Raw genomic sequence first — 16,039 nt, forward strand, 5'->3', positions numbered from 1 at the left:
TGGAGAATGTTTCCTTGTTCTCAAGCATTATGCGCAAGACCCAAGAGACTATGTCGAGATGGGAGAAGTTTTTCTCCAAGTGTGAAAAGGATATTGCCATGTTGGAATACAAGTTGGAAACCATGCCAAGTGTCTCCGTAGGAAAGCTCGAGGCCGTCATGACTAGATTCGTTGCATTTGCCATCAGGAAGAGAGATAATGGTCGTCCTATTTTGGATGAGAATCTATTAAATGCATGATGGAGTGATGGGTCATTTAATGCATAGTGGGCTCTTTGATGGACTAGTGGGTTATTTAATGCAAAGTGGACGCCAAATTTAGGAGTGATGGGCTATTTATTGCACATAGGCATGATTCCTTATTTATGACCATGCCCACTACTTGGCGCCACATATAGTCATTCTTGGTCAAACCCTAATTAGGGTTTTGCATGGGCAAATCTTAGCCATTGATCTTATTGTAATCTGGGTCGTCCATTTGGGGGGGGGGGGCTATAAAAGGGGTTCACCCCTTCATTTGTAAGACAGGGAGAATTTGTAAGAAATCATTGCTTTAAGCTATCAAGATAATAAGAGTGATTCATTGATTTTGGTGATTACTTGAGTTACTTTAAAGTTGCATTGTTTCTCTTCCTCACTTAGATTAGATTTGTTTTCGCACACTTAGATGAATGAGATAGATAGCACTGTTTCATGGTGAGATCATTCGCTCGTACCTTTTGCAAATAGATGATTTCTATTTGTAATGCAAGGTTGGACTGAGACCTTTTGAATGTGTATGTTAAACTTCTATTGTCGAGTGAACATTGTTCTTTGATGGTGTTCATTGGTAATGTGAAAATCTTTTGCACAACCTTTGAAGATTGCACCTCCCTTTGCGTAGTTGTCTAATTTTGGCGAAACAAAGTGTGGTCCATTTCACTTGAGCCTTTGTTGTCTTTTGAGTTACTTAGATTAGATTAGAATGTCTCTAAACCCTTTCCTATTTACTTTCCGCATTTTATTGAGAAAATTTCCAAAAAAGCACTTATCATTGCCAAATCGTTCGCAGAATTTTTCTTGAAATACAAATTTGTTCAAGTCCTTTTCACTGCACATAAGTCCCCCTTGGATTACCAACAAAACATCAAGCCAAACAAGCTCATATCCAGCATAAAGTCACAAGTTCGCAATAGGAACCTTGGAGTCGCCTCTATGATCTTTGCAATCTTAGCATGCGAGGGGTCTTTGCTCAAGAGAGGATAGAGTTACCGTTGGAAACTTTATTCTGTGTTGGTGTAGTCATAAAACACCAGTCAACACTCACCACCAACTAAACTCAATGTCATGAAACAGCTTTGCTAAGTTGAACCTATGCTCTCTGAGAATTTTGGAGTTCTACCTTTCTCACCGATTAGCCATGAGAAAACTTGGAAAATAGGCTAATTGTCCACAATCAGATTACACTTGAGATGGGGACATCACATAGACATAAGCAGAGACAGCCTAAAGATTTATGGAAAAAACCTCCTAAAGATTGGGTTGGGCTCAACTTTGATGGAGACCTGATAGAAAATCTAGGATTAATAGGAATAGGGGGCATTGGGGAGTATTTACAGATGATAATGGATATTCACTATTGATGTTTTCAGTTTGCTTGGGACTGAAGCAAATAATAAGGTAGAAGTGATGCCTCTCTAGGAGCAGGACTAGCTAAGTAAAATGAATGGTAGAAACTTTGAGTGGAAGAAAACAAAATGCTGATTGCTGAAGCAATCAAAATGGAACAGTGCAATGCCTGAGGAAAAAAACTATCATTTAAAAAGAAGATGGAAACTGCGAATTTTGAGATCTCAAACCAACATATCAGGAAGACAATAAATACAATGAGAGATGAAAGCAGTCAATGGGGAGTGGAAAAGTCAAGCAAGATGCTTGATACTCAGTTGTTTCCCTCCACACATTAAATGAAAATCCACTATCAAAAGACCATGCGAAAGCAACAGCTTGCTCTTCATTAAAAATTGAAAAACTTGGATTAAAAAGACAGGATAATAATGAAACGAGGAAGAGTGGTCGATAAATGATGAAAGCTACAAACATTTAATTTTGCTGAATATCTCACAGTTGGAATATGTCTAGATCTAAGGGAAATTCTCAAATTTCCCTACAGTTGGAAAACCAAATGCTTAAATTTGATTTTTGTAATTCATTTCATATTTCTATTTTCCAATTTGGTTTGTTAACATCAATTGAAAGATGGCATCTCAGCCAACCACTTTTCTAGGTCTCAGCTCCCTTAACTATGGGAGCTTTTAGCCAAAAAAGGATAATAAGAAATCACATAGGAAACGACATGGTAACTACATAATTAACCAAGTTAATATAATCATCACCATCACCCATACACTTAAGAAAAGAAAAACAACTAATAGATACTTATAAAAGAAGGAAAGGTGTCATTACACAATCATCCCACCCAATGCTAACTTATGTGTGCCCTGACATGTCTTGACTCTTGAAAATTTTGTTTCCATCAATGATCGAGCTCTTCCTAAATCTATAAGCAACCTAGTCGTACATCCTGCAATATTCCAGCTACAAAAATCGACGACTGATCAATTGTCAAATATAATTTCATCAGCCCTCATTATGTCTGGTCACCACATGAAAACATGGCTATTTGTGGATAATATAGCACTTTGATTATCGAACATTAAGTTTGTATTTAGCTATCATTACAACCACAAACCATCCAAGCTCCTTTATGTTCAACAGTAATAACACCCCTATACTTGATCTCTATAATTGAGAGAATTTAGAACAATGGTGGCTTGATTCTTGCTTTGCCAAGGAACTACACTGGAACCAAGGGGATAGGCCAGTCCAAAAGTGGATTTCTTATCATCCAATTCCCGTGTACCTAGTCATAGAGCCATTGAAATATGCTATATATTCAATGACAAGAAAATGTACCTTAGAATAGGCATTGTTTCCTTCCAGTGGGAACCCTAAGATCATGTGAAAATCTAGCGACCAAACCAGCAACATAGCAAAGTCGGTCCAAGTTGAGGCTACCAATCAATTGTTGATACAGAGTGTTATCAATTTCTCTGAACACAATTACAAATCAACTTAATTCCTAACTAAAAAAGGCATGGGAGATCGTTTAGAAAGCATATTGAAGCTTTTCATTGTCAAAATCATACTTGAGCTGAGAGATGAAAGCCTAACTCCAAACATACGTTCCACAGAAGTAAAGCAAAACATCCAAGCCTACCATATCAAAAGCATAGTAGCGTTCCATTTACACAGCATTGGTATGGTATGGCAGAAGTGTCAATGGAATTCAATTACTAGGATTTGGGAAAAAACTATGCAAATTTTTAAAATATCATATCCCATTTAAAATAAGAACAAAAAACTTAAAGGCTGTTATACCAAGAAATCCATATTTTTTCAAATGACTGGCAAGTAATTGCAAGTTTTCTGTAAAATCATGATATTTTCCCCCTTTTTTGCAGGTTTGACTGCAGAACAGCAACATGATTAAAACCAGCACCATAAAACAGACAAGCCACAATTACTTGTGAATTTTCCTATTTTTTGTCATGTCCCCTTTTTCAATCCACAGCTGTTTAGTGAATGGACTGCCAGTGTACAATTGGCTGGTAGTTACTTTCAATTTTTAGTTAGAAATGTATGTTGCATTTTAGGCATAAGGTGGCTGAGTATTTGTGTTCTCCAGCTAAGTCGCAGCTGAATCTTCAGTGCCTATCAGTTATAAGAAGTGGATTGACCAATTAACAGCCACCAATTTAGGAGTGATTGCCTATGATTGTGGATTGAAATTTTTGAGGTAGTGTTAGTTGCCACCATTTGTGGATTGATTTCCCATGTTTGAGGATCATTGGGAGACGTGTCAAGAAAACACAGCATAAGGAAGAAGAGAAGGCACTTTTGGAAAAACAAACATTCAACTCTCATTTCAGTGTTTGTGGCATTGCTACAGCAATTGGGTGCACTGGAGACGAAAAAACTTCAAGTGTGAGCCTATCATCTTGGGGATGGAAACCTTCAAGAGTAGTACATTGTAATGTTCTACTTTTCAGGGTCTCTTGCAAAACAGTTGGAGCTGACTTCCAGTGTTTGAGTCAGCCAATTCAGAGAGCTATTTCAATGTCGCCAGTGTGCTTAGATGGTTTATTGGAGATGTCTAACACTTTCTAGAGGGTTTTCGGACAATTTGTCTGTACTTGCTATTTATAGTAGTATCAGTTTGGGTCACCGACTTGGCAGTTGGCAAAGTTTTTATTTTTGGTTAGTCAGTGAATTCTCAATTTAACAATTTCTTGGCGACATAAGCTGTTTTGAGTTATTATTTTAAATAACGTTAATATATAAAGTTAAATTTAATATTTAGCTAATGTTATTTAATTTAATAAAGTGACTTTATTGGCAACTTCGGGAGACATAAGCTGAATTTAAAAATCAAATTAAAAGGTTGCAAAACCCTAATTAGGGCATTAAGCTTGAAGTTATAAAAGATTTTTTGAAGCTCATTTGAGACATGTTGAAGATTATGTTATTTTTCTCTAGAGAAGAAACCTTTTTTTTGGACGGAAACCCTTTTGAAGAAGATCGGCTATGGTGGTGAAAGATCCACCCCGGTTGATGCCTTTTGCAGGATGCAAATTTGATGAGTTTGTTATTTGCTCAAGATTGCCAGGTTTGAAAAGTTCAGATTTTGTGAAAATCTATTGACCTAAGTGCTTGTGTGCTATGGAGTTACATAATTCCTTTGCTGCTCGTCTTTCATTTTTCAATGACCAAATATAAATTATTTTTGTTATCAGATTTTTTGGAGAGGCGTAAGTTTTAGGGAAGTCAATTGTAAAAGGGGAACCCTTCTTATTTTCTCTGCCAATTTATTGGAGGTGAATTAATAACCAAGTTATGAGTCGACTATCTACCTAGGCTATACATTGGATTATCTTGCAATATAAAAGTGATATTTTAATATGATTCAGGTCGCTAGAGAGAAAATAACAGTGTCATAGACCCTCAACCATGCATAGCTGGAGCTGGCACTTGGGAAAGAAGACAAAAGCTGCCGCATTTTATTAGATGCCAAAAGGAGGAGTCGAAAACTATGTGTCAAGGTGGACATGTCAAAAGTATTACTGGTGGGAATAAGACAAACAAAATCCAATTTGTCTTTAGTGCTTTTCAAAAATAGGGGTTCAGTTCAAAGGAATTTGGTCCAAGTCTTTCTAAGAGGTGGCACAAGCTCTAATGAGCAGTCAATACTTCCAAACAATCAACAAAGTCATGGCATCAAAGATGATAAATATTAACTCAACTGCGCCCTTTTGAATGAAATCGCACCTTTCTATGTAGACTTTGAAACATTGTTGAGTGTGCAAGGTGATCGCTTGAGTAAGGGAATTGTGGGAGGAACAAGGCAGAATTTAAGGGAATTAAATCAATACCAGTTGAATCACTGTAATTTTAGGAGATCAATGAAGTTGTTAAAGCTGTCATACCAGTCTGAAGGAGGCGTTGGTATTGAAAGGGAGATTGCAATACGTGGAAATTAGTGTGGAGATTTATGATAGGTTTGGTCAATTTGCTGTGCACACTTCATAATGTATGGCCGCTGAGTGTAGTGATTGCTGAAGTTGTTGGGAAACCATTGTTGTTTAAGCTGGTCTGTTCATTTCTGGGTAATGGTGGAGTTGAGGAATGTCATTCAAAGCCTTGCACAGTGGCATATTGCTTTCAGAGATATATCCCTGCACCTTACACTTACAGTGATACATTTGCAGTCCAATACATCATTTTGAGGCTGCTGGGAAAACTCTAATGCTGTAATATCAATCTCAATCTGCTAGTAAGGTTTTTCAGTCTTCTCTAACCATTGACAAGGTCAGAAAACAATCCACTTTCCTCTGTATTTCTGTAGCAGCAATTAGAATAAGAGAAACATGTCATTCTTATATGGTTACTGGAAAGTGCAAAAAAATTATAGCAAACAGGGTAGGAAATTACATACATATATTTAGTATAAAGTTTGTATTTTGGAAGGAACCAATAAGTTGTATTAGATTGGTAGACTTCCCTTTGAATCTAACAGAAAATTATAATAACACAAAAAGGTATAATTGTTGCTGGAGTATTTTATGTTTGTTATTTGTGCAATTAATAAGGGTTACTACAATGGTATGAAAGCCAACATCTAGCCAGCCTGTCAATCACGAAAGAAATTTGAGATTTCTACAAATGAAAAAGAGGGCAGATTTTAGATACATTGATGGAAATTCAGAGGACCCACGGTAGAACGATCAAGCTACTAGAATGAAAGTTGCAGCTTCAAAGGAGCATGCAAAATCCAGATCTAGCTAGTATGTCACAAAGAGAAGAAAGAATAGATCTAGAGCTACAGCAAGCAACAGAGGAGCAAATCATCCAGCATGAGCAAGAGAAAATAGCCAATGAAGATGCAAACACTAGCAGCAGCACTCTTGCAACTCTTTTAGGAGCAGAATCAAAACAGCAGCAACCAATAGAGGAGCGAATTGCTGAGCTTGACCCTGGGCACAAATCTGTGAAAGATGTTTTAGTTGATTCTTGTTCCATTAATAATCATCTTGAGAATCTAGATGCTATTCCAAAACTTTCATAAATGAAAGGTAAGCATTCAGAGTGAAAATGCACTACAAAAAATAAAAACAATAGAACCCCAACATGGTCTTTGAAAAAGAGGCAAGTGCTAGTCAAAGGAGATTCAGAGCTCAGAACAGCTAGGTAAACCATCTCAAGCAAGTCACAAAAAGGACAAACTTATCATCTACAGTACATGGATCAGCAACTGCAACAGCAGCAAGTTCTTCAACGATTAGGTATTGAAATAATAACATGCATGGAGACCACAGAAAGGAGCAAGCTTGGTTGTTTGCACATTTTCTTCTATACCAAAGATCCTGATAAAATTATGCTAGTAAGGCAGATAGAACTGACTAGAAGTCAGATTTCTAATTGATCCAAATATGCATGCGTATGCTTTTGGAAGCCCATGGTAGAAGAAGGAGCAGCAGTAGCAGCTCAGAAGGAAAAGTTCGTTCAAAGTGGGAAATCTACTTGTCTAATTGAATGGGCACCTACACAAGATAAAGATTTTAAAACCAAGACTTTAACTCCTCAACTGGATGAATTGTGCTTGCATGTCTTGGGCAAACATGTTACATTCATCGAGCCATTGGAAGGAATCCCTAATGCAACAAAGAACAATACATGTTGAGCTAAAGATAAGGTAATGCCACTAGGCATAGCTATAGGATGCCACTTGGGAATCAGATGACAATCTAAATCACCCAACTTTGTTTGCTTGGGGAGCAAACAGATTTGAGAAGGGAGGAATTGTTATCTCCCCTTTATAATTCCACAACTATTTAGTGAATGGACTATCAACATAGGACTAGCTGGAAGTTATTTTCAGTTTTAAATTAGAAATGTATGTTACAGTTTAGGAAAAAGGTGGCTAAGTATTTGTCTTCCAGTTAAGCAGTGGTTGAATCATCAGTGTCCATCAATCAACACCATTGATTAAGGGGTGGATGAACCAGTTAATTGCCACTAATTTAGAAGTGACTGCCTATGATTGTGGATTGACAATTTTGAGGGAGTATAATTCGGTTAGCTGCCTACATTTGAGGAAATTAATTAACAATTAGTTGCCACCATTTGTGGACTGACTTACCATGATTGATAATCATTGGGAGTTGGGTTTATTATACAGTGCATAAGGAAAATGACAAGAAACATTTGGAAAATTAACAAGCAGTCAACACTCGTTTCAATGCTTGTGGCATTGCTACAGTAGCTAGATGCATTCAAACCACTCAGGAGTGAGACTATCATCTTGGGGACAAAACCCCTCAAGAGCAATACATATCAGTTAGTAAGCTGAAAGTACCCAGTAAGTTGTATTAAATTCATAGACTTCCCTTTGAATGCATATTGTTAGAAACAAGTTATAATTGTTGGTGTATTTTGTGTTTGTTATCATTTACTGGGGATTACTCCATTTTTTTACTATGATCAAAAGTCTTAAACTTTGTTTTGCAGCATGAATCAAATTAATACATCTACAAGTAATATTTTATGTTCCCCGGGGACATGTCCCCTTGGTTTTTCTAGACATACCCGTCTTGGGGACACAAAGAGCTCAACGACATCCCCTAGCCCTCCCTATTTTAAAAAAAAATTGCCCTAAAGATCCCAAGGGCAGGGGGTAGACAAGGGACTGCCAAACATCCCCAGAATGGCTGGGGGCATCTAAACCATTCCAGGAATGATTAGCCATTCCCTGCACTGTAGAGGTGTTTTTAATGGAACAAAAGGGTCCAAATTTTGGAATAGTGTTATATTATTATTTTTTGTGGGCCCCTCCAAATTTAAAAAAGTGTTATATTATTATTTTTGTGAGCCCCCACGTCACTCTTAGCCGTAAAACAACAAGAAAAGGCCCAATGTCTCATTTTAACTCATTTATACATGCCAAAAAAAAATTGCAGCCAAATCGAAGCCAAAAAATATTTTGAGCAGGGTTTGAAGGTGCAGCTGAAAAAACTAGCATTGGTGAGAAATGAGGAGTAAGGTAGCAAAAAAAGTGAAAGAGGTATGTGAATCTTCCATTTTTATTTTTTTCCAAATTTTTTTAAAAGTTCAAAGGAAGAAATGTATGAATTTTTTTCTATTTTCAGTGTGCACTTACATATTGTTTCACAAAACAAAACATGAGCAGCAGCAATGAGAGTAGTGAGCATGATGAGATGGAATTAAAAAATGAAAATCAATATGTGAGAGTTTCAAGCTCAATTGGGGGTTCAATAGGGTGTTGGAGTGCTATGGATGAAAGGGGGCAGCCACAAAGTCCATTTGAATGCCATTCGAAAGCTTTAAAAACTTATGCAAAAGGCTCTTTTAATCCCAAAAAACCTCCTCCAGTTAGTGACAGCCCTGGAAAAAGATTAAAAAAACATTCAAGGAGTACTAGAGGTAATTGTGTCATATTTGCAAACCAGATTTTAGAGAGAGATACACAAGAGTATGTTGTCATCTGTTGGGCCTTACATGACAAGGGGTGAAGGTGTGTCAAGAGATAAAGGAGGATGAGAAGGTAGAGGTTCATAGATTGCATATGGAGGTGCAATCAAGGTCTACCGGTGTGCCAACGCTAACACAATAGGCACAATTAGATATGCATATGCCCTCTATAGTTGGTAGTGGTAGTGGTAGTGGTAGTGGTAGTGGTAGTGGTAGTGGTAGCAGTAGCAGTAGTGGTAGTGGTAGGGTTTCTACAAGAGGAAAGAGAAAGACTATTGCTAGTGAGAAAGCAAGGACAGATGCGAATTTAGTCAATATGCAAACATGGGATGTGGTAGAGTCTTCCACTGCTAAATTTTCTATGCCCATGTCATCCCATTCAATGTATAGCACATTCTCCTTGCTTGAAACAAATGTTCAAAGATTTAGATTTTGTTGGTCCTCTCATTCACCCCCCTAGAGAACATAAACTACATGCTTCCCTCCTTGACAAAGAATATTCCAAGGTGAGTTCGGTGATAGAGGACATGAGACAAAGTTGGATTAGGACAAATTGTTCTATTGTCATGGATGGGTGGACCAATATTAGACATCAGCCATTTATCAACATCATGGTCACATGTTCAACTGGCTCTTGTTTTCCTCGAGCTATTGATTTTTCTAGGAAACACAAGGATGTAAACTTCCAATTTCATATTTTGTGTAATGCCCACTTTTTACCCAAGTGAACATAACACAACACTAAAAATATTTTTTTAATTTTTTTATACACAATTAACATAACATTTCAATAGAAATGCAATGCTTACAATGTACACACTTAAGAGACACAAGAAAACGTAAATAAACTACACCATACAATACTATTTTGCAAATATGATTTTTTTTAAAGAGGTTGTACACTTATTGCATTCATTGATAGAGCTAGGTCAACACCCATGTACCCATGTACAACTTGGATGAGACAAGGTTGCTGACAACCCTGTACCTAATGGTAGCATAAGATTAAGATAATATGATGTAAGTTGTAAATTATGTATGTGTATTGGCCATGGAGGCTCTACTTGCTCTAGATATATGTGTTAAAGTTATGTTGAGCTTGAAACAACTTTCTTTAAGACTATTATTACCTTATATAAGAGATGGTTATATGAATTACTAAGTAGAGTCAGATAAATCTCCCATTGCATTGATCTAGTGCATAGTGTATGATTTAATATAGGATTGGTACTTTACATAAATGTTCAAGAGTAACATTTTTGTTTTATATTAGTATCGTGATTCTATTTCATTGGACACCCATATGTAGGACTTCTGAGTAACTTGGTGGAGATACCTATGTATGATTGATCTTTATAACCAAGCTAGCTAGGATTTTGTCTCTGTTTTGCCTATGTGGGTGGCAACTGACGAGGAAATTGTCTAGGGAATCAGACCCCAGAAAGGGTTGCATACCCACTCTTATAATTTCATCATAGATGGTTCTAAATTTTAATGTCGAACTACGAAGTCTCTGCGCTTTCACGTAAGCAAGGCCATCTTTGGTGAGCCCCCGAGACATTAGGTCTGGCCCTTAGGTCTTTCCCTTTGAGTTTTGATTTATCTTGCCACTCCTTCTCAGTCTTATGCATTCTTGGATGTCTTTGTATATTTCGTACTTGACTACTATTTGATTAACTCAATTAAAGCAATGATACGATTTATCATGATGATCATGTACCTAAATATCAGTGTTCCACGGAGACGCGTCCCCCCCCTTTTTGGGCGCGTCCCCCCGTCAGAAACGTCTCGGGGATGGGGGGACGGGGACGCAACGTCCCCCGCCGTCCCGCCACCGCCACCCAAACGCCGCCGGGACGCGGAGACGTCCCCGCATCTCCCAGGGAGACGTGGAGACGTGGAGACGTCTCCTTGGGAAACGTTTGGGCGTCTCCCCGTCCTTCAAGAGACGTGCAGACGTCTCTCCAAGGACGGGGAGTCGCCCAGACGTCTCCTGTCGCCCCCACTTATATGCAATGTTTAAAATTAAAATTTTAAACAAAAGTGAGTTTTTAAGTTTTTTGAGGGTTAAGGGGTAACTCTAATTGGACGTGGGCCAATAGAAAAATAACACCCGACGCCTTTAGAAAATAATAAAAGTATCTTTGGCCTCGCGGGGCGCTGCCCCTCGACCCCACCCTGTATCGCAACAGGGAACGTGCAAGGGGCGCTGCCCCTTGACCCCAACTTGGGGGCGCTGCCCCCAAACCCCCGTTGAAAAATATAGGGGGAAACTGCGCCGATAGAAGTAGGGAAAATCTAACCTCCAAGTTTGATTAGGCTCCATATAACAACACAACTTAGAAATCTTGGTATTTAGATTTAGTATTTCAAATTTCCTATAGTCTCATTTCAAATGTAATTCTTACACTGTAATACTATCATACATCTTTTCAAAACTAGTTTTTCAAGTACTATATGTATATGTACAAGTATATGAGCACCACCACCCCGCCACCCCCCCGCCGCCGTCCCCCCATTTAGGCCCTTGGTCCCCCCGTCCCGGAAACGCGTCCCCCCCGTCCCCCCGTCCCCCCGTCCCCAACGCCCGTGGAACACTGCTAAATATCCTCTGACCTTGTGTTGAGCATCTAGATATGCAAACATCTTCCTAGTGCAGGTATGGGGGGAAAGACAAATACATCATGGTGGAGTGCAAGAGCAACATGGGTAAGGATGTACGTTGTGTTGTAAACTAAAAGAAGCATTAAGTTATTATTTTAACATTTAATCTTCATTGAAATGGTTGCCATTTATTTGTTACTACTGATTGTATATATACCTTTACCATGAATAAGCATAACAAGTGGTGTTTAATAATTAAAAAAAAAATAATAAAAAATGAAGTGTAAAATTTTGGGCATGACATTTTGAGAGATGCAATAGAGGAGGTTGGGGCCTCAAATGTTGTATAGGTGGTCACTAATTAGGCACTTGTGTTCAAATTAGTTAGCGTGATTGTGAAAGGTGTTGGACCCCACGTTGTGTTCATGCATTTAACAATGCATTAATGGGCATAGGGAACATAGATTGGGTGTGGCAAGTGGCAGCAGGAGCTAGATATATTTAAATGTTCATTTGCAACCACCACACCTCACTTGCTCTCTTCAGCGCTTTTTTGAAGAAGGAATTCCTTAAACCTATGGAGACGAGGTATGCTAGTAATTTCATTTTGTTAAAAAGGATGATTGAGGTTTAGGAGGCTCTAAAGTTGATGATGGTTAATTCATTGTGGAGTAGATGATCTACTACAAATGCTAAGGAAGGAAAATATATTAAACAAAAAATTCTTAATGATGATTGGTGGTCCACTGAGGTAAAAAATTGCTGATTTTATTAATAAATTGATAATTTGATTGTTTATTTTGTTATTAAATTTCTTATTCTAATTTTCTAAATTGTCTTTTTTGAAATTTTTGTTGCAGATATAATTGCTCCGTCATCTCACTTGTTGTAAATATCATTAGATATGCTGATACGGACTCTCCAATTCTTGGAGATATTTATGAGGCATTTGACAAATTACTTCGGAAAATGAAGCAAGCGATTTGTAATAGGGATCCTGACTTGGGATTTTATGAACAGCATATTAAGCCCATTCTGATGCGATGGTGGAACTCTATGAGCACACCATTTCATATCATAGCTTTCGCTATAAATCCCAAAAGGTATGCACCAAAAGATGATAGGTTGTCTCCTTGTGATGACAAAGAGGTGAAAGAAGAGTTAATGAAGGCTCTTCAAAAGAAGTGTTCAGTTGAGGAGTTGAGTATACTTCGCACACAATCGCTTGCCTTTATTAATCTTCATGGTCTAACATTCAGCAAATCAGAGATGAAGATGGATAGAGCTCCATTGGCATTAACTCAAAATAATCCTATTGGATGGTGGACATGGCACAACAATGATACACCAAAGTTGAGGACAATCGCTATTCACCTCCTTCCACAAGTTTCCAATTCCTCTACTATAGAGAGGAGTTGGTCTACATACAACTTAATTCACTCTATCGGAAGGAATAGGTTGACCTCTTGATGAGCAAAGAAGTTGGTGGCCATGCACAATGCGTTGTGACTATAGGATCATCAGACTTCAAAGTATCACCAAATTCCAACTTTATAGTGAAATGTTTATCAAGAAGATGCCACCTAGATGATGAGGAAACACAAGAGGGATTGGTTGGAGTTTCATTAAATGAGGCAATCCCTCATAGTGGCAGTGACTCAAAATCAGACTCTAATTTTAATGCAGTGTTGGTAGATGCCAATTAGGACCAGCCTCATACTTTCTATCACTATGTTTTGTGACTGTCATTTTGGCATTTGAAGTTCAAACTTGCAGCCTTTGGGCATTTTATTGTATTACTATTTTTTATTTTCTATCATAGCACTTTGGCAATGAATACAAGCAATAAAATTTTAAGTTTTGACATTTATTAATATTAATTTGTTTGACTCTCATGTGAATTCTAATGTTGTGTATTAAGGATAACGTATATGTCAATATGATGAATGCTTTCAAAATGTTGTCATCCAAATATCTGAAATTTCCTTATATTTTCAAATTTTTCCCTATATTTTATATAGACTTCCCCTGTCATCCCCAAAAATGGCCTTCAAAGAATTCATCCCAAAAACGCATTCCCTTGTCCCTTGTCATCACCATCCCGAAAGCTTGGTGGAACATGGGTAATGTTAAATATTACATCATCAATACAAAACAACACATGTGTTTATATAAATGACCATCATTATGTTGGATGAAAAGATTAAAGTTGAAAAGGTTATATGCAACACCTTGATTCAAGCCCTAGGAGCTACATGAAGTAAATTAAAAAAGAAATAATCAGAGTGGTTGATCTAATAAGTCAAACTGGCATTTCACTTGGCCGTGACCAGTGTAAGAAAAGAAAGAGACATTAAAAAATAAACGTTTAATTTACTCTCTAAACAGAAAAAGAAATCCACATGTGGACAGTAGATGTTGGCAGTGATGTTAACAGAAACTTTACCGGTATCTTTACATCAGCGTTCTGGAGGGGAGCGTCCCCAGGGGTCTAAGTGATATCCCGATGTTCCAGGGACTTAAGGACTCGGAAGGGATCCCACACTTTCTCAGGATTGATGACCCTGGTCTATTTGTTGCATAAATATAAAAAAGTAAAAAAAAAAGCTAAAAACCCTTGAAAAGTTATAAGAGAGAGAACTGTCATTGAAAATCCAGCACAGTGCATTTAACTTTTACAATTTCAATCGCTTTTAATTTGTTTAATTTGTTTAATTTGTTTAAATAGTTGTCCTGCCGTCCCCAAAATTTGGCAAAATTTTATCATCCCTGTGCCCCAGAAAATCCAAGAAACATTACTTGGATATGCCCTTTTTGACGTCTTTTGGTCATTCAGGGCAAATTTCTTTCAATATCTTTCCCTTCTGTTAAAGAAGTTAAATGAGAGTTAATTCAAGGAAGTAGATTTTAATTGTTTTTTTCTTCTTCTTCTTCTATTTAATTCCTAATGGAAAGAACTAAGTTGCATGGAAATTAGTATAACTAAATTGCAGTACATCCATATAATATTGCTGAGTGAGCATTTATTTGTAACAGAAGTCTCTTTTTCAACTAAGCTGGCATGATTAGGAGATCCATTCCCTTAATCACAATTAAAGGTAGTAGATTTCAGTGTGTTTTTTTTAAACCTGATTCCTCCAGTTATGTTCGAGAAAAGCCCTTAATTTGAAGGATGTGAATTTTACAAAAATAAAGTAGTTTGTAGTTTCCTTTAATACAAAAAAAAAATATTTTGCATGGTGCTTTCAGAAAAGATTCGAACTGGGGAGCAAAACAAGTAGAAAGGAGAGAAATTAAAATCAGTACCTTCCCCGAGTACCAATTCGCACCAGAGGGCGAGGCACATTTTTGGAGGACCTTGCATCCTCAACAGCGACAGCTGCCCTCACACTCACGCTACTGCCATTGTTCTTGCTCTTTCCCCTTCGCCTTCTATAGCTCTCCTCATCAGGTGAGTGTAGAAAACTTCTTTTATCTTGGATTCCATTGAAGTTGAATGATAAGAGATTAATATGGCTGCCGGCTGCCATATTGCACGCCATCTTCTACTTCAAATCCTCACCACTCATCAGCTCCTGCCTTCCGCTATAAATACTACCATGTAAACTAACTTGTCATAAATCTCGATAAGATGATAGCTTCAAAACTATTGGCGTTTGACCCAAAACAGATTACTTCCTGCAAAGTAACTAAATAATTTAAAAAATCTACCATTTTTATACTGTAATAAGCTTAGGCGTGTCAGGGCCTGGAATTTGACGGTCACTTCTACCCGTCATAGGAAATTTTCAGAATTGTTTGGTCATTTAATTGTTTTTTCTGGAAATTAGAATAACAGAATATACTATCAAATAGACTGGTCCTAAATGTTAAAATTCTTTTTATTTTTTTATTGAAATTTTAAGTAAAATATATATTGTGAAAATAATATTTAATTTATTTAAACTATAAAATTCAAATGAAATATTTATGTTAAAATATTTGTATTATATCTTATTAATTATAATTATTTAATATGTAAAAAATATAAATTTCATTATATCTTGATATAAAATTTCTTAAAATGTTTGACAAGACATTTCATGTAATAGTAAATCAATAGAAGTTCTTAAATGTTTTTTATATGTTTAACTATCTTTTTTTTTAATGAATAGACCTTCTCTATTAATTAAAAATATTAAAGTACATATTCACAAAAAAGGGTCGGGGGATACAAGATCATCTCGCGAGAGTCACATGGCCAGAGGTCAAAGTCAAAGTAGAGGCAGCCAAGGGAGGAGGATCATGATCATCTTTCTTGCCCATACATCAGCGGGGTCAAGAGTCGGGTCCGACACGGACCACCCATC

General features: G+C 37.2%; 1 protein-coding gene across 1 annotated transcript in view; it reads right to left on the reverse strand.

Moving 5' to 3' along the window:
- LOC131063617 (porphobilinogen deaminase, chloroplastic) overlaps positions 1-15,353 on the reverse strand; it is a 68,749-nt gene extending 53,396 nt beyond the window's left edge. The window contains exon 1 of the mRNA XM_057997496.2: positions 14,997-15,353. Within this exon, the coding sequence (XP_057853479.1) occupies positions 14,997-15,232 (236 nt within the window). The 5' untranslated portion in view covers positions 15,233-15,353. The remainder of the gene's footprint in view (positions 1-14,996) is intronic.
- Between the last annotated feature and the right edge of the window lie 686 nt (positions 15,354-16,039).

This window comes from Cryptomeria japonica, chromosome 4, assembly GCF_030272615.1.
Source record: "Cryptomeria japonica chromosome 4, Sugi_1.0, whole genome shotgun sequence".
NCBI lineage: Eukaryota > Viridiplantae > Streptophyta > Pinopsida > Cupressales > Cupressaceae > Cryptomeria > Cryptomeria japonica.